The 22,376-nt window shown below is 35.4% G+C and overlaps 1 protein-coding gene across 1 annotated transcript in view; it reads left to right on the top strand.

Annotated features, from left to right (window-relative positions):
* Nucleotides 1-13,524, top strand: part of Hel25E (ATP-dependent RNA helicase 25E) — a 50,093-nt gene extending 36,569 nt beyond the window's left edge. The window contains exons 7-10 of the mRNA XM_081741171.1: nt 1,234-1,380; nt 3,809-3,946; nt 4,990-5,107; nt 12,891-13,524. Of these exons, the coding sequence (XP_081597297.1) occupies nt 1,234-1,380; nt 3,809-3,946; nt 4,990-5,107; nt 12,891-12,904 (417 nt within the window). The 3' untranslated portion in view covers nt 12,905-13,524. The remainder of the gene's footprint in view (nt 1-1,233; nt 1,381-3,808; nt 3,947-4,989; nt 5,108-12,890) is intronic.
* Nucleotides 13,525-22,376: the final 8,852 nt, after the last annotated feature.

Below are 22,376 nucleotides of genomic sequence, written 5' to 3' on the forward strand. Positions count from 1 at the left end.
CCGACTTCATTTCTACCGCTGATTGACCTTCTAGCAGCCCGGACCTTAACCTGTTGGACTACAAACTTTGGGCAGTTCTTCAGGCAAAGGTCTGCCATAAACGGCATCCATCTGTCGACAGTGAAACAATCCTTGACCCGAGCAGTGAACAATTTTCCCATGGACTTGGTGCGTAATGCCATTGACCAGTGCCGGACAGACTTCGTGCCTGCATCAAGGCCAAGGGAGGGACATTTCGAAAAATGATTCGTGCGTCATGTGTACAACATATCAATGTAGAACATGACCAAAATAAATTTGCTTGGTGTTAATACTGTGTTATTCACATTCAAACTTGCTACAGTATTTATGATGTAACTAGGTATAATATGCGTCTCTCACTTGGTCGAGAACACTCCTCAGTGCTGCGGCAGAATTGGCTCTAATCTCGTAATAATTTAGTACCAATCATCTCTCCAATTTCCCCATCATTTGAGACAGGCTCTACGACGACACGGCGTGACCTTACGAGTGAAGCGAGTGATCGCGTTTTGCATCCAGCAAATTATTGCAGATTTTTCAAGATGACACCCAGTTTGCTGTAATAGTCATAGCATGCGGAACCGAGGGAAAGTGCACTTTCCGCGGACCAACAGAGCCAGCAGTGAAGACCTATAGACACTTTAGTTGCTTGTGTTCTGCGATGAGCGCTCGACCTCCCACAATACGTCCACACTCAAATTCCGTCTGTAGAGGCACTGAGCTTTCGTGCGCTACCCTGATACATTTCGAACGTTCACTCCCAGTTGGAAGCAGTGTAAAGCAAAGAACACTTAACCAAACTATTAGCACGTCAACCAAGTGCTAGTAACCATGTAAATACGGTGTTTTTATGTCGCTCCCTTTCGGATTTTTTTTTTTTTCTACCGGTGTATATTCATAAAATACTTGATGCAATATAAACATGTTTATGGCCTTTCTAGTAACAATGCAGATGTAGCATAATTTCTGGTCTTAAACAAATGTGACGCGCATACAGTTTGCTCTTTCATTCATGCGAAGCAGTATAATAGTTTTCAAACACAATGATGATGAATATTATCATGAAATCAGTGACTGAAAACGGTATTCCCCCACTGAGTGTTTGAAGAATTTTTTTGCTAGTAAACTAAGAAATTTAGTAGATTTGCGAATCTTGTATTCTATTTTTATTTTATTGGATGAGGAGAACGTATTATTTTCTCTTCCGAATAGGTCGTTATTTTTGTGAAATCAATTCAGAGATGTATGGCACTGGCTACCTTACTTCTGGAGCAGAATTTTCCAGCCATCGGTATTCACAGGGGTATGGTCCAGGAGGAGAGATTAGCTAAATATCAGCAGTTCAAAGATTTCCAGAAGGTATGTATATGTGACTGTGTATTGAATTAGGCACTGAATTATTTTGTTCGTACCGAAACATATTAAGATTTGGTTTTTGCTACTCTATCGGATCTAAAGAATACGACGTTTAGAAATACACAGAATATGTTGGTTTGGAATTCATGTAATAAGTTTTACGATTTCTGCGTGTCATTTTGTAGCATTTAATAAAATTTGATAAAATGTTCGGGAACTACAATTATTATTGAGCAATTCGATTATTATTAGTGTCTTTAAATTATATTGAAGAAGATAATTTCAATCGAAAAAATCATTTACAGGGTTGAACGAGCTTAAATGTATTATGCAAAGCTGAAAATTCTAGATTGCTTAATATCGTCAGATATCTAATCAAATATATACGAGGAGAATTCAAAAAGTAAAGGCACATTTGAGAAAAGATGTACTGTAATGATAGAAAACTGAAACATACCTTATTTTTGTACGTAACCCTGGACTTCAATGCACTTTTCCCAACGTTTCATAATTTTTTTTTTTTTTTTTTTTATTCCGTCAGAAAAAAAATGTTTTTCGGTTGTATCTGTAACCAATTTTGCACCGCATCAATGACTGATGGTTGACGTTTAAATTTATCTAACTTTGGCGATGATGGGTGTTTCCAAACCATGCTTGCAGCCTTATTTTTCGGTTCGGGATGATGTACCCAAGTTCCTCAGTCGTTGAGGTTGATGGCCGTGCCGGATCTTTCATAATCACATAAAGAAGTTCTTCCCTGTTGGAAACTCGATCCATACGTAGATCTTTCTTTGCGATAAACAGCTGTCACCATACTGTGCTTGCATTTTGACGAATAATGTCCGCAGGTTTCATACCTTCCGCGTACAAAAAGCTAATCACTGCTCTCATTTCCTCCTCGGTGCAGATCGCCAATGGAGCTACCATGTTAATGGTCCGCTACACCAACGATTAATGCAGGAGTACGAGCGACACTTCTCGAAGTGTTGCAAACTACACTCAGCGCTGGTTACTAGCAATGTTGCCAATCCCTGGAAAGAGAAATTGCAAATGTGCCTTTACTTTTGAATTCTTCTTGTACAGCGGGGGGCACTTCTAAATGGTACAGCCATATGGAGATTTACGGCTAAGGTGTACCATTTAGAAGTGTCCCCCGCTGTACATTGTATTTTATATTCGAGAATTTTCGTGAAACTGGTATTTAAATCTTGCTTTTGTGCATTGTTTGAGCTTCGATCTCGTGTCGAGTCAGTTAGCATCGTTACTAATAGCAAATGTAGCTTCGCCGGAATTATTGTTATTTTCAGTCAGTGTCGATAGTAATCTTATCATAATCATCTCTACTAAGATGATACAGCAGTTGCATCTGAACATACTGCTAGCTGATTTCATGGCAGCTCAGGGATAGTCACTTGCAGTGGAATCCCTGTAACAGACTACACGTCCTCTCACTTTTATCAGCACTTTCCAGAATTTTCCAGTTTCGCAAGAAATCATGTGTTGATGGTTGACGGACCGTTATTTATATTGAATATCGGCAACATCGCTCGTCATCCGAACCAGCCACCATAATTATCTTAATCCCATATTTTCCTTAAAGGTATTTCAGTAAAGAAAATTTGCATTAAATCCCTGTTTGTAGACACATAAACATAAGTGATTGATGTGCTTGTATTCGCATTTGTTGTATTAGTATTAAAGATAATTTTTATTTGCAATTTTTGTGCCATTTTTTTTTTTTTTTTTAATATGCATTTACCAATACGTGTGATATTAGAATAAACAATAAGCTGTGACTTGAATTTCGGTTGGTCCGCCGTATAATGTACTAATTGTGTTACTAGTTACGCTTTTATTCCTGTCCCGTCTAATAAGCCATCAGCTTCAAATTATTCTAGGCGATTTATTGTGATTTTAATGTTCCAACGTTGGATCCTCATCGTGGCCAGTAAACAAACACGCAGTACACCAGTTGTTTCTGATAGAAACTCCCAGTGCTAATTTGGATTGAGTAGAATTAATTGTTTCATATAGCCCGTTTACTGAAAAGGAGTGTACAGTCCGCAGAAAAAAAAAAGAAGAAAAAAAACTGCAACATGAGCATGTAAGTTTATTGTGAAACAATGAAGTCTTTTGCTTCAAAATAAGTGTGCAGGGGAGGACACCGAGGTTTCTTCTGGCGTGATTCATGCCACTTAGACATTATGTTGATTCCCTGGACTGTTAGGTGTGGTTTCACAAACTTACATGCTCATGTTGCAGGTTTTTTGCTGCGGACTGTACAACTGATCACTCCAGTATTGAAAGTATTGAAGCATCGTAAATACATGAAGAGCGTATTCTTGTAATCAAATTATAATTTCAGTAGCAAAAGTTTTTGAAACGTGTGATTATGTATATTTGTTATGTGACTATTAATTATTATTTTTAGCGAATATTGGTGGCTACAAACTTGTTCGGCCGAGGAATGGACATAGAACGAGTGAACATTGTGTTTAACTATGATATGCCAGAAGATTCAGACACATACTTGCATCGTGTAGCTCGAGCTGGTCGCTTTGGTACAAAGGTATGTATGCTTTAGTTATTCTTGGTAGAAGTCCGTTGCTCTTGAAGGCACGCAATCAAAACGATAATAATGAATGTTGAAACTTTTTATATTTGTACATGTAGTACACTATTCAAAAGTAATTAGGCACTCTTGTGATAAAGAAATTTATCCTTACCAGTAACCTGTCTTTACGCACAAAGCTTGTATACGTAGTAAACATTGTTTTAGGAGCAGACAATAGTTCGAAATTCACGCGTAATGCGGAGCTTAACAGAATTTTTTAGACCATTAAGATGTATTTACTACCTGTCAAGTAGGCAGATTGCAGCAAAGCTCAAGCGGCCGAAATCAAGTATAGCGTTTGTTTTGCGAAAGAGAAAGGTGAAGAAAGAATTTAGTCTGCCAACTGGAAACGATTAAAAAAAAAAATCATTCAGTTGACCCAACTTGAGTAACCTTTATTCCATTTAGAATACATAGCTGAATACTTTTTTCAAAATATTTTGAGTAATTCAGTCAGTTATAGGTTAACGTTGGCTTTTTCGAACATGTTTTCTACCAGGATTAAGAATTTCGGTATTAATTCATTGTGTGACGTGACGTAATTCGAGTGAAGATCTCATACGAAGTGCAGCAATTTCCGGACTGACGCAAAATTTGTCGACTTTCAATTAGCCAAGTTAGAGAATATTTCGAGTTCCATATCGATGTGCTTGAATTTAGAATATGAAATCTTCGTTCTGTTTTGGATATTAACAATCAAATAGATTAATATTCCGTAAAGTTTGTGACGAGGGTTTGTTTGGATATTAACTGAATAAATGTCTAATAGATTAATATTCCGTTAAGTTCGTGCTTTCTGGACAAAGTTCTGTTTAGAATTGATCTTTTTAAGTTATCTTAAATTTCGAATAAATTATGACAGCACTGTGATGAAATATTTAATTTTGATATTATGTGAGAAAATTCTTCGAACTCTCTCTCTGATGTGCAATATTCTAAATAAAGTGTAATGTTAGCCCCAATATATTGTGAAGATTTACATTTTTCTGTTGTTTCAGGGTTTGGCGATAACATTTGTAAGCGATGAAAGCGACGCAAAAACTCTGAATGAAGTCCAAGATCGGTTTGATGTTAACATTACAGAGCTACCAGATGAAATCGATTTGTCATCTTACAGTAAGTTGTTAATGATTGATATATTATTTAGCTATTTTTAATTGTAGTTAGATTCGTTTTTAGGAAAACGAAAAGTATCAAACTACTGGTGCACAAACACTTCGTATGTAAGTAGATGCGGATTTTCACCACTATATCCAGCAACCTAGCTAACTATTGCAGTGCACTGCATTTTCATTATTTGCAGGGTGTTAGAGTAGTTCACGTATTACAGTTATATAATAATAATTGTTCAATACTTGAACTACTTTTTATGAGATGAACATCGATGGTCGAGTTACTTGTAAATTCAATATCAGCTTCATTGTAGCTGTTAATTTGTCTGTAATTACTTCGAAGGAAATCTAATCTTCATCCCTTTCATTTCTCTTTTCTGAAAGTGATTTTCCGTAGATACCCAGATGAATGAGTCCCGTGTTCGCTAATTTCTTATTACAAAACGACTTCAACAAATTCCAGATTCCAGCATCTTCCCTGTTCTGCGTATGTACGAGGCATTGCCTCTCTTTTACTACTACACTGCTAATTATCTTTTTCCCGTTTTATCTACGTACTTTCATCATGCGTGTTCCTCGTCTTCCTCATAACAGATTTGGTAATTTTTGTATGTAGGGACTATTTAAGTAAGCGTTCTTTTATACATGCCCATACCAGCTTAGGATTTTTTTTTTTTTTTTTTTCGTTTGACGGACGATCTTATGATAGTCATTTCTTACTCAATATTGTATTCCGAGAATGCTTTGTAAGTCTCATCTGTTGTTTTGACCTGCCATATTCCAAGTGTTTGCAAGGTAGGTTGTTATAGGGGTGAAATAAGCGTCATCTTCTTGCCGTGACAGTTGGACAACTCCAATCAATGGAATTTGTTTTCTTTATATATATATATATATATATATATATATATATATATATATATATAATTTCAAAGTGCGTCAATTTCAGTTTGTAGTAAATATAATACCGTGTGCGATTTTATTTGTATCATTAAAAAATTTCTGCTAGTTTGTTACCAGGTAGACTATTTTTAGAAATAAGGAATTATTCATAAAAAGTAAGTTGTCTCGTTGTTCTCAATCTCGTCTAATGCATAAGGAATTGTTTCGTTTGTAGTTTGTGTCTAACCGTTACATACAACAAAGCATCTAATTAGAAAGTAGTCACTGCATTTTCGTGGGGTATTATGGCGAACTATGAAGTACAGATGATGACAACCATAGATAGGGACATCTGATCATTGATGCAGATATTATCTATCCTGATGTACTTCATAAACCTAGAGGTTTATAATACTTTCGCAGCTTTTTATATTCCACTATGCAGTACTGAGTATTTAAAAAAAAAAAAAATACCTTTCCTTTCTGTCGCATCACTTTCTTAAATCTTTCGGCGGTATTCAGAAAGAATTCGTTAATCAAGTGTTAGTTACACGATTTGTGTAGTATTAGTTCTGTACTAAGAAGGGGTACTTTTCGGTATTCAGTCTGCTTGGAGTTCATCTAAGAAGTTGATTTGGGTATGATTAACTAATATAACCCCAATACATTGGCTAAGAAAAATAAATGTGGAAACTACGGAAATCTAGAGTGCGCATGCGTAGTGTCTGTAAAAATGAAAATATATGAAATTCGAAAGGTTTCCTTCGTAGTTTATCACAGCAACTTATAAATAGTTACGAAATCGGATTATAATTAACTTATTTCTGAGGGATGTATTTATACAGGAATAAGTAGAAGTGAATTAATATTAGCAGCAGTAGAATGGTTATGTTGTAAATTATAAGAAAAAATAAATGATCGATCAGTTGTATGTATCGCTCAGAAAACTGGAAATTTTCTACTTCTCTCTGTGTTCACTTTAAGGCCGTGTCTAACGTTTTGAGCTGAGATCATCAATCCCTATGTAATAACATGGTGAACTTTTTTCCAAAATATTATGAAAACTATTTGTCTTATGCAGTTCAAACTTTCTCCAGATGTTAACCTACCCCAATACATGTTCACTTTTTTATTTTTAATCTAGCTCTTATAGTTCATTAATATTACATTTTAAAAATAAATCTGACAACGCCGGAAATAATATAAAAATAAATACAAATTCAGGTATTGGAGAATCGCCAGGGTTTCTTTTCCTGCTCGTGAAGTTGCTGATACAATCTCTCCTGATTCATTCACACCATTGTTCCTCACTGATCTTCAAAAAGTTGGCAGGGAAGGATAACAAGTTACGAAATGAGAAAAGATTGTTCATCTAATAATGTGGAGAGTGTATATCTTTGGAGTTATGTTAGTTGACAATCTGATCATATGGTTCGGAAGAAGAAAGGGTTGCGGAAAGCAAGACTGGCTGCTGTCAGAAATGAGACAACCTTATCTGCCTACACATCTTTTTACTTGTATTTTATAACAAGCCTTGTCAAACAGGATGCACTTTCTCTATTTTCATTTTTCGACCATTTGTCTTGATTTTTGCGCGGTGAAAACTGTGAGACACAACAGACGAAACCCAAAACTAAAAGCAGTATTATCAATATTTTGCTTTCCAAAATAAGGAATATAACTTTAAAAAATAAAACTTGTAACTTGAAAAGAAATATCTGGGAAGATGAAAGAACAAATCATGGAATTTCAGGCGTGTGCCTAACAGTAAGATACAAAATAAATAAATATTACAATATTTCTGTGGATCTAGATCATTTGGACCCGACATTGGCATTCCAAGGATAAGCAAGTGAAATATTTTTTCACTTGATTTTGACTGAAAACCTGATTTACAGAATTGATTGAAAAGTTCGGTGGAAAACAACGATAACTCTAATTTTAAAACCGCGTGAGTTGGTTACAGGGTTACAGAAAACAATAATAACACTCATGTGAGCTGAATTGCTGAAAGAATTCGATTAAAAAAAAAAAACCATTGAATATGCTGTTGTTTCAAACTTGAACTCTTTCGACGCTCATATGAGTGTTATCGTTGTTTTCCCCCAAATTCTTCAATTTTATATATATATATATAAAGTACAGGGTGATTCAATAAGAACGTACCAGGCCTATATCGCAGCTAATACTGCACGTAGAGCCTTCAAACAAAAAATTGCATTACCAAATCGTATGTGTAGAATGCAATAAAAATAGTAGCGAGACCAGTGGCGTCTCGGGAAGACTTCTTTCAACGGGGGGGGGGGGGGGCAACTTCAAAATTTGAAATATAAAGTGGTATAACTGTTGGAATCGTTCGAAAGGATATTAAATGTCATGCAACTTTTAGAGGACAAACTTTGTCATATCCTTTTCCCAGTTAACCCATAAAATATTTACTATACACTTGGAAAATAATATTTATAATAAATAAATGACAAGGCAGAACATAAGTGATTTTATTTATTTTGAAAGAGGAAAAGAAACATATTTAAGCAGTTAGTTCCCGGCTTAATATAACACTTGCGTCGAAGAGATATGTTCACAGTTCGCTCATCATATAATTTAATTAGATAAAAGTGCAGAACAAAAATGGAGTGCCACTTTATTTATTTATATATTTATTTATTTATTGAAAAATTGACGTGTAAAATCTGTTAATTCAGAAACTAAGAATTTATGTAGGCGAATAACGTGTAACTCATGTAACTGAGATACAGCGCTAAACAGTTTGCCCCATCACCATGATATTGTTCTATGTGAACAATGCAATGAACATAAGTATTTAGTAATATTATGAAGGTTAATTTACATTTATGCACTAATAATTATAGCAAATATATTCTGATCAGTGCCATATTTAGGGAGGCTATCAACTCGAAGCCCCCCCCCCCCGAAATAATTTCATTATTATTTTTTGCATTATACGCACAACCCAGATGCATCTTACTCATTCTCAAGCCCCAACCCCCTCCCCCCCCGAAACAAGATCCTAAATTTGCCACCGATTTTGATATTTGAATTGGTATTATAAGCAGTAATACCAATAGCAGTAATAGGAAATTCAAACCTGAATTATCACAGAAATAAGAACACGTAAGATCTTAATAACTGTAGTCGTATTGTCGAACGAAGTTTCAAAGAGTTGACCTCTTGAATGAAAATGTCATAGATACTTGTTAATTTGCATTTGAAACTAACATCTCTACAAGTGCATTGGCAGTTTATACTGGAAAATATTTCACTGTGGCGCAAGAAAACAAAAACTGGATATTGTGCCTTTTTACCTTTTTAAATTCGAGACGAGGGAAGAAACACAATTATCGTATCGTTTTCGAGACGAGAAATTCTTCGAATCCTGTGGGCAACAATAATTCACCCAAGTCTTGCATCTCAAACACTATTTTAGTGTCACATGATTCATATGTAAAAAACTACAAATTAATAAAATGATGGTACGAAAACAATGAAGAGCATTTATCTACGTTTAAAATATACAAGTCATTACACAATTTACTCCAATAATAAGTACGGTTTAAATGTTGTTATATCACACTATTCGTGGACCAATCGTGACGCAGAACGGTTGTGATAATTTCCAGTTGAAATTAAGAAAAACAATTAGGGCATTTTTTTTTTTTTTTTCATAAATTAACAAAACGAAAGAATAAAGTTTCGATACAAGAGCGAAAGAAGCCTTCGAGGATCGAGACAAGACAAGATCTATTAAATTTAGTAGACGAAACGAGAAAACCTTATTTGTCGTCTCGTTTCATAGAGAACACTATTTGAACGAAATATATATCACTTTTTCTTGTAGCGACTACCTGGCAGATGTTGGTACATTTCTTTGCATGAATAATCAATGTTATGGCATATCAATCTGCAAGCATATAATCAATCTTTACGCTATTATTGAGAAATAGAGCACTGTAGAATGCATTAGGTTATTATTTAGAAATGAAATCTTTGAGTTTTACGTCCCACAGTTATGTCGGCAGGCTAAAGAACACGGTAATGATCAGAATGAATGAAATGGTGGAATGAAGAAAGTTTGAGCAAATAGGATAACCCCGAGAACATTCATACACATGGTGTTTGGCCACCACAAAGCCCACTTGGCGCGAGCTGGGATCGAACCGGCCACCTCACACACCAAAGGTGAGCTGTCAGATATCGAGTAATTTTCAGAGACTGTAATTTTCGGGAATTCATACAGCGTCTCAAGAATAGGTTATCTTTCTTCCGTTAACCTTGCATTCAAACCAGAAGTGGAAGAAATCAACCGTTTTCGGTTTTAAAGTTGATCGCCATAAAACTAAATTGGTAGTAGATAACGACAGTTTTCGAAAATCGATTGAGCATCTGAAGAAAAATACCATCTTCACCTGTATCTCAGTATTGAAACAGGAAATGGTAAAACAATTTCACTCTTCCGGTTTCAAGCTCCATAGAGCCCCTCGGGGCTATGTGGATAGTGTATGTCTTGTTGCGGGAGATCCGAGTTGAATTCCCGGCGGGAGCTCATGTGGTTCGGCTTTCACGTTAAGCTGTAGGTCCATGCCTTATATAGCCTCGTTGCTGAATAGGACGTTAAATTGAAATCAAACCAAAACCAAATCCATAGGTCCATAGAGCAAAATCGATAAGTGATACCAAGGAGTTTTTTATGTTCTCACGATTTTCTTGTCCCATCAGGAGAATATCAGCAGGATAATGTACTCTCCACATATGCTCTACCCGACTTCCACATTTCATTGCCTTTGTTTAGGTATAAAATGGCCTTTCGGCTCCATCTGATATTTCTTTCTCTAAAATAAGTATTAATTAATACATGTAAAATGTACTCGTCAGTTAATCTCTGTGTGTCTAACACAGCATTTGTCTATTTCTCAAACCCACTAGTCTTGTAATGTTTTTTGACAATCCATCAAACAACATGAAGTAGAAATACTAGAATAATAGTAAAATTTATTTCTAAGTACGATTGCCGACACCTATAATTTGCCTTGTCTTTACAGTATACGCAAGTGTAAAATATTTGATTTTGATTAGTTTCACACTTGTATTACAAGACTAGTTGTTTTCAAACGTAGGCCCCTGTAGTCATGTTTGATTAAAAAGAAAAATGGGTTCTCAATGCCACTCAAAATGCAGATACGTAAATAAAATATATGTAGTAAAAGAATAGTAGAGACCGTTCTTTATTTTTACTCATTTCTAGATTTGTTAGACAATTTTGATACGAATATACCTAACAGAGAGTAAGTACTAGCATTTAGTATATCGTCCGTTTTTTCTAACAATAAGACTTCTTATTATGTTATATAACTAAGAATTAATTAATTGAAACTATTTATTATTGAAACTATTTTACAGTTCGCTATCCATCACAATAGAGTAAATCCTCAGATTTCTATGCAAACTTTTGTCAGTTGATGCGACAAATAAGCGAGTTTGCATTTCAGTTCACTATATAGTTCAAAACAATTTTTACAAGATGAACACTTCCCTCACTTGAAAGCAACACAGATAGCTTTTCTGAAACTTTCGTATGTCATTAGTTCCAATATGCCTCTACAGGTAACGATTCGCCGAGATGTTTGTTACGTAGTATCAATGAAATCTTTATGATCTATGAAGAGAGAGAAAACTGACTTTGCTCTTGTCTGCTGTCAATCTGCATTCCATTAGTATCTTCGTCTGCGGGGACAACTCAGAGTTCACGCACGTGACATAGCGGGGGGCAGAGAATGAAAGAAACTACTGCTTAGCCTCCTATCTGCTGTTCTGCGTTGTTGCCACATAAAGACCGTAAGTTAAACAGCTTTTAAATGGAAGAAAATTAATTTTTAATTAGCGCGCTTTAATATTACCCCTACCAAAAAAAAAAAAAAGTGAACATGCAATATTAATACTAACAAACATTTGGACGAATTTTGAAAAGTATAAAATAAATAGTTTTCATAATATTTTAGAAAGAAATATGCCATGTTATTATATAGGGAAATCCCATCGCATTTCGAGTGTTGGACACAGCCTTAAGAGTACTCTGCTTAATAGCTAACTTCATAGTTAATTCACCCAATGAAGTGAAAGGAAAGAAAAAGACAAGTAATTAATTACCTTTGTATTATAATGTAAGGTTATTGTGGTTAAACCGTGGCTAAACCAGGGTACCATCTGCTCTAAATTAGTCACATGTGATTAACTTAGTGAACTGCTACGTGCTAATGAGATTCTGAATACTTGGATAAGGATGCGTTAGTTAAACCCTTAGTATGGCGCTAATCATAAGGCAAAACTGCTCAGCATAAGGCACATTATATCTGTTACTACAGATTTAGAAAGCAGTAAAACTGTTACTGTACCAGCATGTGCTTGCTTTTTTATTTTATTTATTTATTTATTGTTGTTTTATTGTCCCTCTGTTACCAGCCTGAAATTACATTAATTTAGTAACAGTATAGTAGCTTGTCACAAAACATTAGCAGCTGAATATATTTTTCGTGGTTTTGTTCACGGTGGAGGGAAGAACAAAAATAATACCAATGCTTGGTGAACTTTCAAGTAATACTGCTGTTACCTGCAATAAGGTGCCTGTTAGGGATTCGACAAAATGGATTTGCTGGTGTTACCGTGTAGCTCGTGTATTTGCTCTATTTATATGCATTAATATTAATTGTAATATAAAACAAAGGAAGACTGTCATGTACATTCAAAATATACTTTATTTATTTTTTATATATATTTACTTATTTTGAAGACCTGTGGAAAATAAAGTTTAATGATAAAACATTAAGATTGGTAGAAAATTTTAAGATCACTAAATAATGTTAAGTAATTATACTTTTTCGCTTTCCTTTCAGTTGAAGGACGTTGATCCATCTGCCCTTGATGTTTTTAAGAGTAGATGACCAGTGTTAATAAGAAGTTGAAGTAATGCGTGTGTTTGTATTGTCACCAGGTGTTTGAAGCCTTGGTTCTGAACTATGTTTGTTATTCATTCATTGTTTCAGACTAGCTGCTGCATTTCCATGTTCTAAACAAATGTATTCAATTCAGTGAGTGCGAGAAAGTAATTTGAACTGTGTGTACATGTGCATTTTGTGGTTGTTGTTGACCAGTTTCTTCAATGTGATAATCCAATGACAGAAGCATTTTACTGAAAATGACAAAAACGTGTATATTTTTCCTCGGCTGAATCGTCGTGTATGTGGTTGTGCGGATGTGTATATGACTCTATCACATAATCACAGCAGTTGTTACGTTGCATTTTTCAAGGAAGTGACATGATTTCTGATGGTGAGAAATCATTGTTATTTGGTGATAAGCACTAAGAGTATGACATGTATGTTTGAAGTCATGTGAATAATTTTTAAAATGTATTATTGAAACTAGCATATTATTTCATGAAATTTCATACTTGTGTAAAACATGCATAACATTTCCAGTGTTAGATAAATCTCATTTCATCAGATAAAAGTTTCATGTAGGAAGAAAGTGTTTTATTAATTTTTACCTTGAATGCGACTGTTTAACTTACCTAGACTTGTTATTATTGACTGAAACTGCGCATTCGAAAATCCGTCACTGGAGTAATGCAATATACTGTATTACGAAAAGAGAGTAATTTCCGGAACCTGTCACTCGATTTGATTATTGCTTTCTCCATTAAATACGTAGGTATATAGTTAAAGGTGAATTATTATCTTTTAACTAATATCGTAAAAGGTAAAACAAGGTGTGTGCATGCGGTGAATTATTATCTTTTAACTAATATCGTAAAAGGTAAAACAAGGTGTGTGCATGCGATTGATTCTGCTAGTATATATGCATTTTCACCCGTCCAACAAATACACGAAATCGTTTGAGATAAACAAGATGTCAACCAATTGAATGAATTTTTAATATGATGATTTTTAAACGTGTTGCATAATTACAATAGCTTTTGTAAGATAAATGAAGAACATATCCGTTTTGTTCACAGGTACATTATGGTCGTGTACCATTGAACAGACCCTCTTGTATCTTTGAACAGTGATAATTACAATGTTTCTGCGGCAATAATATAAAAAGTAGCCACAAATATTAACAGTTATAAATTGCAATAAAAGGTTTAGCTATAAAAAGCTCCCCAGAATTAAAATTTTATCAATTAAATTAAAAATTGAAAAGAAGTTCTAACAAAAACTTGTGAACAATAAAGTTGAGCATGTACAACTCTTAATATTGTTATATAATAAGCGAATATATAGAAACTACTTAAAGTTATAATTAATAGCTTAATATCCTAACCTAACCTATATAAAATATATCAATTGTTTTAACTACTTACATTGTATAGCTTTAAACAGTATTATTTATCGTTCAAAGGTACACGATGCATTATTGTTCATAGGTGCAAGAGGGGTCACCATTACGAAAGAAAGTTCTCTACTAGCTTAAATATTGAACAGAAGTTAAAACTAAAAATATCACTGTATTCACCAATGATTCTACCCCAAGTTTGGACCAATAAATATCACAAGTTGCGAAAATCGAAGAGCACAAAACTCAAAATGTAACTACAAAAAATCTTCGTTTTTGGGGTGAAAAAATTAAAAGGAACATTACTCGACACAACACACAGTAAACAACAGCCAAACGCGTTTGTAGTGCTTTTTTTCATTTAATCTTTCAAACGAATTTAAACACTGCACCTAGATAGCTCTGAATTCGAGAAAAGCACAGGTGTTCAAAGGTACATTGTTTCATAGGTACAACGCCTTCCCCTATAATATAGAATGTCTCAAACTTCATGTATAGGGTTTCTTTCTATACACAGGATATAAACGTTACGTTCACTTAACACAAAAAAAGAGCAAGATAAATGTGTTAATAGTGGGAGAAGTTTTTTCTGGGTAGTTGTACATAGCTTCAACGAATTTTTCAATGTCATCCGATACATATTACGAATATATTTTATCTCGAAAGGTGGGACGAAATCAGCGTTGAAGATGCATATTTTTATTTCTCTATGTCGTCTTTCCTCAACCATAGGTCTGTGGGCAGCATGGAAGTTTTAAAAACTTTTCTCTCTTTTGGGAGAGCTGTTTTATACTTTGATAAGGTCTCTTCTTCGTAACTTCATGTATATATTACATCCTTGGTCTTCCTGTTACTGATTTTCCATATGCCTTTCCCTTTATCAGTACGGTGATTCAATCGGCGTGTCGAATAAGATGGCCAAGCATGCTGTTTCTTCTTTTTCCTATTATCTTCATGATCTGTCGTCCTTCATTAGCTTCCTTAGTAAGTCTTCATTCCTTTTCCTTTCGGTCCATGATACGCGCAGCATTCTGCGCCAACACCTCTTTGCAAATGCTTCCAGCTTGGATATTTCAGCTTTTCTCAGTGTCCACGTCTCTGATCCGTAAAGCGCCACGCTCCATACCAGGGTCTTAATAAATTGTTTTCGAACGTCCAACGACGCATTTCTTGATGTTAGCAGTCCTGTTTTCCTATTGAATGCTTGTATAGCCTGCGCTATTCTTGGAACGCTAGTCCGACTTCCTAAATAGAGGAACGTCCTAACGTCTTATTTTCTCTCCCTCTAGCCATTCGTTATCCCTTCCTGTCTTGCTTTTGTGCACTTTATCACTTTGGTTTCCTTATCTCCATTTTGCATGTTTTTTCCAGTTGGTCATTCAGGTTTGGAAGTGATTTCTACAATTCCTTTTTGTTCTCCGCTATCAGTGCTGTCATCAGCAAACCTTATTGTGCTGAAAACCTGGCTATTTACTTCTACGCCTTTCTAGTTTTTATCAAAGAATCCTTTCATAGCCTCTTCTATATAGACATTGAACAGGAGAGGTGAAAGTCTATATCCTTGCCTCTTGCCTTACTCTACTTATTCTTGCTTCCTACTGATCTCTTCCTATAACAGCTGTCTGGTTCCTGTAAACTTGGTATATTATTCCCCTATTATTCTTCTGTCTCTGTAATCCATCTTCAGATTCTTCAACGCTCTGAACATATTCCAGCTTAGAAGAGAGAAACGCGTAGTACATAAGCAGGTGCGAACGTTGTATACAATCAATCAAATCTAATAATAAACTGAATGAAATCAGTTGGTAGTAACTTTAGCCCTTTTCACTTGCATTATTTGTATCATAAGCACTTTTTTTTTTGGTCAGAAATAGTAACTGAACACCTTGTTTTTTAAATTACTTTATAAAGAACTCCGGTATATAGGGTGTGGACCAAGGTCCGTCGACCCTACTGTTCCTTTCCTCTTTTAAGGTCGCGTCGTAACTACCCTTCTTTGAAAACCGAAGATGCAGTAAAATTGTGACGTCACGGCGGGAGCAGAAACAGCTTTCGCTCAAGGTCCTTGTCATTCACCCTTGCTTGTTTCTTTGATTTTTGCAGGAAAGTGAGTGATTCTTGCTTTCCTGTATTAAGAAAACTGGACATGCTCGTGTTAGCCTATAAGCATGTCGAATTCTACACTAAGTACTTGTCGCAATTATAGTAGAAATACTGCGGGTTCCAAAGTTATTTATCATGTATTTCCCTCGGATTTTTTGCGGAAAGTTTGGCAAAAGAAATGCTGTCGGAAAGACATCTTTAAAGTTGAAAACGCCAGCGTCTATTCCGATCATTTTAAATTATGTCCGAAGCTTATGGACATAATTTAAAATGTGAGCTTCTAAATATTCTACCCAAGAAAAAGTTTAAACAAGATGTGCCTTCACTAAACTTACTATTGCCATACGGAACCGTGTTGATGTAAATAATGTAAGAATTAAATGTACGAAAGTTAGGTGTTTAAAGAAAAAACAAATCAGACATTGGGGTGCAGCCAGATGAAATAACTATTGTGACTGAAACAAAAAATAACTCTTTGTTATTTTCCGTTTGTTCTGTGGAGAGTGAGGGGCATAAACCAAAAGAAGAGCTCTCCTTTTTGCGTAAAGAGAACGAAAAACTGAAATCTAACAGTGTGTACAAAGCCAAAATAATATGTTTACAAACGAAGTTAAAAGAATTGGAAAGCAAATATAATAAAGAATAATCAAAGTTCTAAAATATAATATTGTGATAGTTTCAATAAAGTGGTTAATAACCAGGTGATGATATATTACGAAAAAGTTTTACACTAGGCCAAGTATATATGCTAATAAATGGCAAGAAAAAACTCAGATGGATTGATTAAGATATTATTCGTGCATTAACGCAACACGCCTCATTGATAAATTATACATTCATCTGCGGTTATAAGTTCGAATCCCCGTACCCAATGTGTCAACATTTCGACGTTGTATGCAAAATTACCGTTTTTTTTTTTCTGGTATTCTTACCCCAGTTTTGAAAATTTTGACTTAGCAAGGGCGCTGCTTAAAGAGTCTGGAAAAATTTTCAGTGCTTATATTTGATGAATTAAATGTTAATAGGCGCGTATGCTATGACCAAGAGGTTTATTTATTTTTAGGACCACACAGAAATGTCCAGGTGGCAATGATTCGAGGCTTAATAGATGTGTGGAAACAGCTAGTGCATTATGATTTCGATAAGACTATGAAAAGTAAAAAATTACTCTTCGAAATTATCGAAAGTTGAAGTCTCAGGATTCAAGATAGTTGCGATTCTTTCGAAGTTCAATGGTGGCAATATGAGGCTATGTGGTCGTCTCGTTTTACCTTCTTCCAGGTGGATGGAAGCAATAAAATAGTATAAAGTTATATTTCGAACATTTCACAAAAAACTGTGAATCGAAGAAAAGAAAAAGAATGTGATAGGCCTACCATTTTATGTCCTAAGAAAGACAATTCGCTCTTGAAACTATTCGACAAGGCTGACATACTTCAGAATTCGGTTTTTGAATAGAAAAACACAGTAACTCCGCAGGATGAATGTTCTTTAAGATAGTGGATGCAAAGCTATTCTTCAAGTGCTACTCAATGCTATAGTGAGTACATATTGTATCTGTATGTAGTCTATTTTTATTGCATTTAAAAATGTGTTTTCCTTTGCAAATCGCTACGGCGGAACATAGGCTTAGCACACGATATTTGTCCCTGCTTCACCGCAGTGACGTCACACTACAGCTGGAGAAAGTGGCTACGCAGAAACGAAGTTATGAAGGGACCTGTAAAAGCGCGGAACAGTACGGTCGACGGACCTTGGGTGTGGACTACACGGAGGAAAACCAACAGTAGTTAGTCCGTCGACCCATCAGGCGAGCACAAGTCAATATTTAGATTGTCCGTGATAGACCGGAAAGGGTTATTAGTGTTGTTTCATAAAGAGTATCAAGTAGAAGTGTTCTGCTACGTACTTGTTGGTTGAAGGGAGAATTGTATGTGTATACACATATTAATACAAAGGAAAGAGCACATTTTTTTTTCTATGAGATCAGATTAAAAATGGTATAAAATTTCTTGGATTGTCTGTATCATTGGGTACTTCATTAAAAAAAAAAAAAAAATCTTATTTGTAAAGTAAGCAGCCAATATTCAGAACGAAATCGTCCCAAAAAGTGCAGAACTTGTACCAAGTGGCTAAAATCTTGTATGTGCATCGGCGAGAACTCATGAGATTCAGATTGCACCTTAAATTGTTGGCCCGGGTATGTAAAAGGACTTTAATAAAACTCAACCAACGGCCGGTTCGATGGTTTGCATCCCTTTTTTAGCACTGGGACTATGAGACTTTACCTACATACTAATGTAAGATCCGAACCGCATTAGCTTCCTCTGTGAATCTTCGTTGGGTCTTCCCGACCAAAGGCGTGTATGACAACTATATAGCCACAAGTGAGCTACTGCAGCTCGTGTTAAGCTTTAGGTCTACGCTCAATATAACCTCGGTGCTAGAGTGATATTAAAACTTATTATTATTTAACAGATTTTAAGTATTGGCATGGAAAGTTAATCATTAGATTTAAAGAAATCAATCAAGTTTTTAATTTAGCTTGACCAGAGGTGCCCATTTCTTTTATGCAAGAGTATGTATACTCATCGTTGCTTGTTGCTGGTCATTTCACTTTGCCAAGTAAGCTTGATGATTTATATTATGCAACTCTTCTTTTTCGCATGTGTTGGATTGTTTATTCAGCTGAATACGTTGCTAAGCCTATCTTTAGTTAGATTTTTCTGCTAGATGAATTCGAAATTGGTTGCACAGTCGTAGTCGTGTACCGTACAACAACTTTCGTGAAAATATTCGGAACAAAGGTTGACAGATAAATGAAAGAATAATTGAACTTACATACACGTAACTGAATGTAGTGCGAATAAATGGATATGTTGATAGATTTTTCTTCCAAGTCTCGTAAAGGCTTCCAATATCCTATTTACGCGAGCCGCACGTAAAGATTATTTCGGAACAAGCAGCCTTCAATCCCAAGAAATGCATGGACCACTCACAGGGCTTTATCATTTTCCAACACTATCTAAATGCCAGAAAACAAGGGACGACCCTCAGTTGACGGATTATATATATATATATATATATATATATATATATATATAAAGAGGATTTACACTGTTACGTGGAATATCACGATATGTATCTAGACGGAACTTTGTACGGTAGAAACACATGTCAAATGAAGAATTAGTCCGGCAATTCTGACAATTGCGCAGTTAAAGCTTAGGAGGATGGGATTATTGTGTGGTGTGGTGACCAGTTCGGTTTCATGAATGATGCCTTATTTATTGTAATTTAACTTGCCATGCTCCTAGGCTAAGGGAGACAGTTGCTTTATCTATAACGAAAAAAAAAAAAAAAAAAAGTTTTACTCCTGTCGACTATCATGGGAAAATAGAATTTTTTCGAGCATTTGTTCGAAAACTATTCGAGAAGCCATCGATTATAGTTTTGGATAATGCCCCTACCACATAAGTGCATACAGGCGGAAATTTTGCACAGATTACGCCCATAATTGATTGGAGGAACATTAAAAATGGCCAAATCAAAGTGGAGAATGGTAAATTTGGAGATTGCATCCAAAGTTTTGGGAGAGATTGGCACCCCTGCTCTACCACAGTCGTATATTTAATCCCAAGTTTTTCGTGGAGAAATATTCTTAATTATGTGGGAACTTTCGATATCAGCATACCTAGTCCGGTTCCTCTAAGTTAATGAAGAACCATCCGCGAACGACAGAAGAATTGAGTGTTTTCATGTTCTTTATATCCGTTAGCTGTGAACAATTTTGCTAAGTAACCAATAAAATTTGCATCGCAGATGTCGCGCCACACCCGCGTCAAAGAGAAAAATGTTACTTAGACGGTTAACGCTTGTCCTTTGTTTTGATGCTTCATGAAGTAATCAATTCAACAATACGAGCAGATAAATGTTAAAAGAGCAAAACAGGCTGTTATGTACGACGAGCTCATTTTTATGTTGTGAAGGGAAGACAGCTATAAGAAGATTGAAGTGATGGACTATGTCTTCAAGAAAAACCCATCACTTGTTTACTTTGACACAATATAAATGAGCTGAGCCAATAAGAATGATGTTACTAGAATAATGAAGTACGCCGAATGAATGTGTGTTCTTGTTAAGTGGAGAGGGACTGCAGAGTAAACAAAAAATGTGGTTCAGTATGCGTGCAGATTCGAAGTATTCGTGCAAATTAAAAATATGGAGGCTACTAAATATTAATGTGTTCCTTGATATCAGTAATTTCATAAATGCATTCTGTTTTTATTTTCTTACCGCGTGCCCACCAACAGCATAATGATTTGCAATACGGGATACAAACAGATATGCTAAAAAAAAAAAAAAAGTACTCCAGTGCCTACTACTAACTTCTACTAGGCAGACTAACACGAGATGATTTGTATCGACCCAGTGGAAAGTGAGGATGTCGGAGAAGCAATTAGGGCCAGGACGCATAGACCAGAGATATAATAGATTTCTGTGATCACCGTACTGCGGTCGAAGTTAGAAAATAGAATAAACCTGCTACGTTTTCTGCTCTACTTCGAAACAAATTTCAGCAAAGAAGCATATTACTCCTCGATTGTCCATAGTAGTAATGGGGTGACTTGGCCTCACTTTTTGGCCCCTGGGTCCCTGCCTCAGGACCCATGGTCCCTGGCCGGGGTCAATGACCTAGGGGTACATAGGACCACCCCCTACCTTGGCCCGGGGTCAATGACCTAGGGGTACTTAGGACCACCCCCTCTAAATTTTGGCAGGGGTACCTTGGCCCACCCCTTAAATTTTGGAAATTGCCCAATTTCAACATTGGGTATTATAGTATAGGACCCTAATATGTACTATGATAAATTTGGGTGGTCCACCTCATTCCCGACGTCATGCTGACCAACCAAATTCATACAACTATGTCTGATGTGCTGACGTTTGAATTCATGATTTCATCACAATTTCTGACGAATCCGGCTGTGTACTAAATTCAAATTGATGACTTCGACCCAAGAATCCTTTGTAACATAAAGATACAGATCCAGTATTTAAGAAATGCAGCAGTTCTTCTTGTTTTGATGCCTCCATGGGAAAATATCTTGCTGGTAAAATTATATTCTTATCATTTTCAAGCTTCACCACGATTCTTAATCCAAACTTTGTAGGTATCATTTGGCTAGCTAAGATTCTATGAGGTACATTCTGTTGTAAATCAGTAATCTTGGTAAATGATTTCATCACATCACGTGTGTTTAGAAACTGCAGACAAGTAGCCATGATGACGTTATCATGAATACTAACTCGGACGATACTTATATATGATGCAAAACTGATGACGTTGCATTATCGTGTTCTGACGTGTACTATTGCACCATAATGTTGCCAGAGGTTTTTGTTCTAAACAGTTCCGGTTCTTTACTAATGAGTGCACAAACTTAAAATTTTGGAAACGAAAAATCCAAACAAAATTTTGAAACGAAACAAATTTTCAAACAAAATTTTGAAAAAAATCGAAACAAAAAATTTGGAAACGAAAAATTTCAAAACAAAAATTTCGAACAAAAAATTTTCAAACAAAATTTTGAAACATAAATTTCAAACAAAATTCTGAAACAAAAAATTCAAACACAAATTTAAAACAAGAGTTTTCAAACAAAAACTTTCAAACAAAAAATTTTCAAACTAAAAAATTTTACGTTTCACGGTTAACCGTCAAACTTTATCCGGTTTCTAACTATTCGATTAACAAATAAACGGTTTTGATCATATTTATCAGTGAGTGCAAAATGTTGAACGAAACCAAGATTTTTAAATGTTAAACAAAACTTAAAACTGAATGCAGCAAAGATTTGAAAATCAGCAACCAATCAAATTGCACGAAAGATAGTGATCAGCCAATCAGATTGCACGAAAGATAGTGATCAACCAATCAA

This window comes from Thermobia domestica, chromosome 2 (assembly GCF_964235325.1).
Source record: "Thermobia domestica chromosome 2, izTheDome1.hap1.1, whole genome shotgun sequence".
NCBI classification, from domain to species: domain Eukaryota; kingdom Metazoa; phylum Arthropoda; class Insecta; order Zygentoma; family Lepismatidae; genus Thermobia; species Thermobia domestica.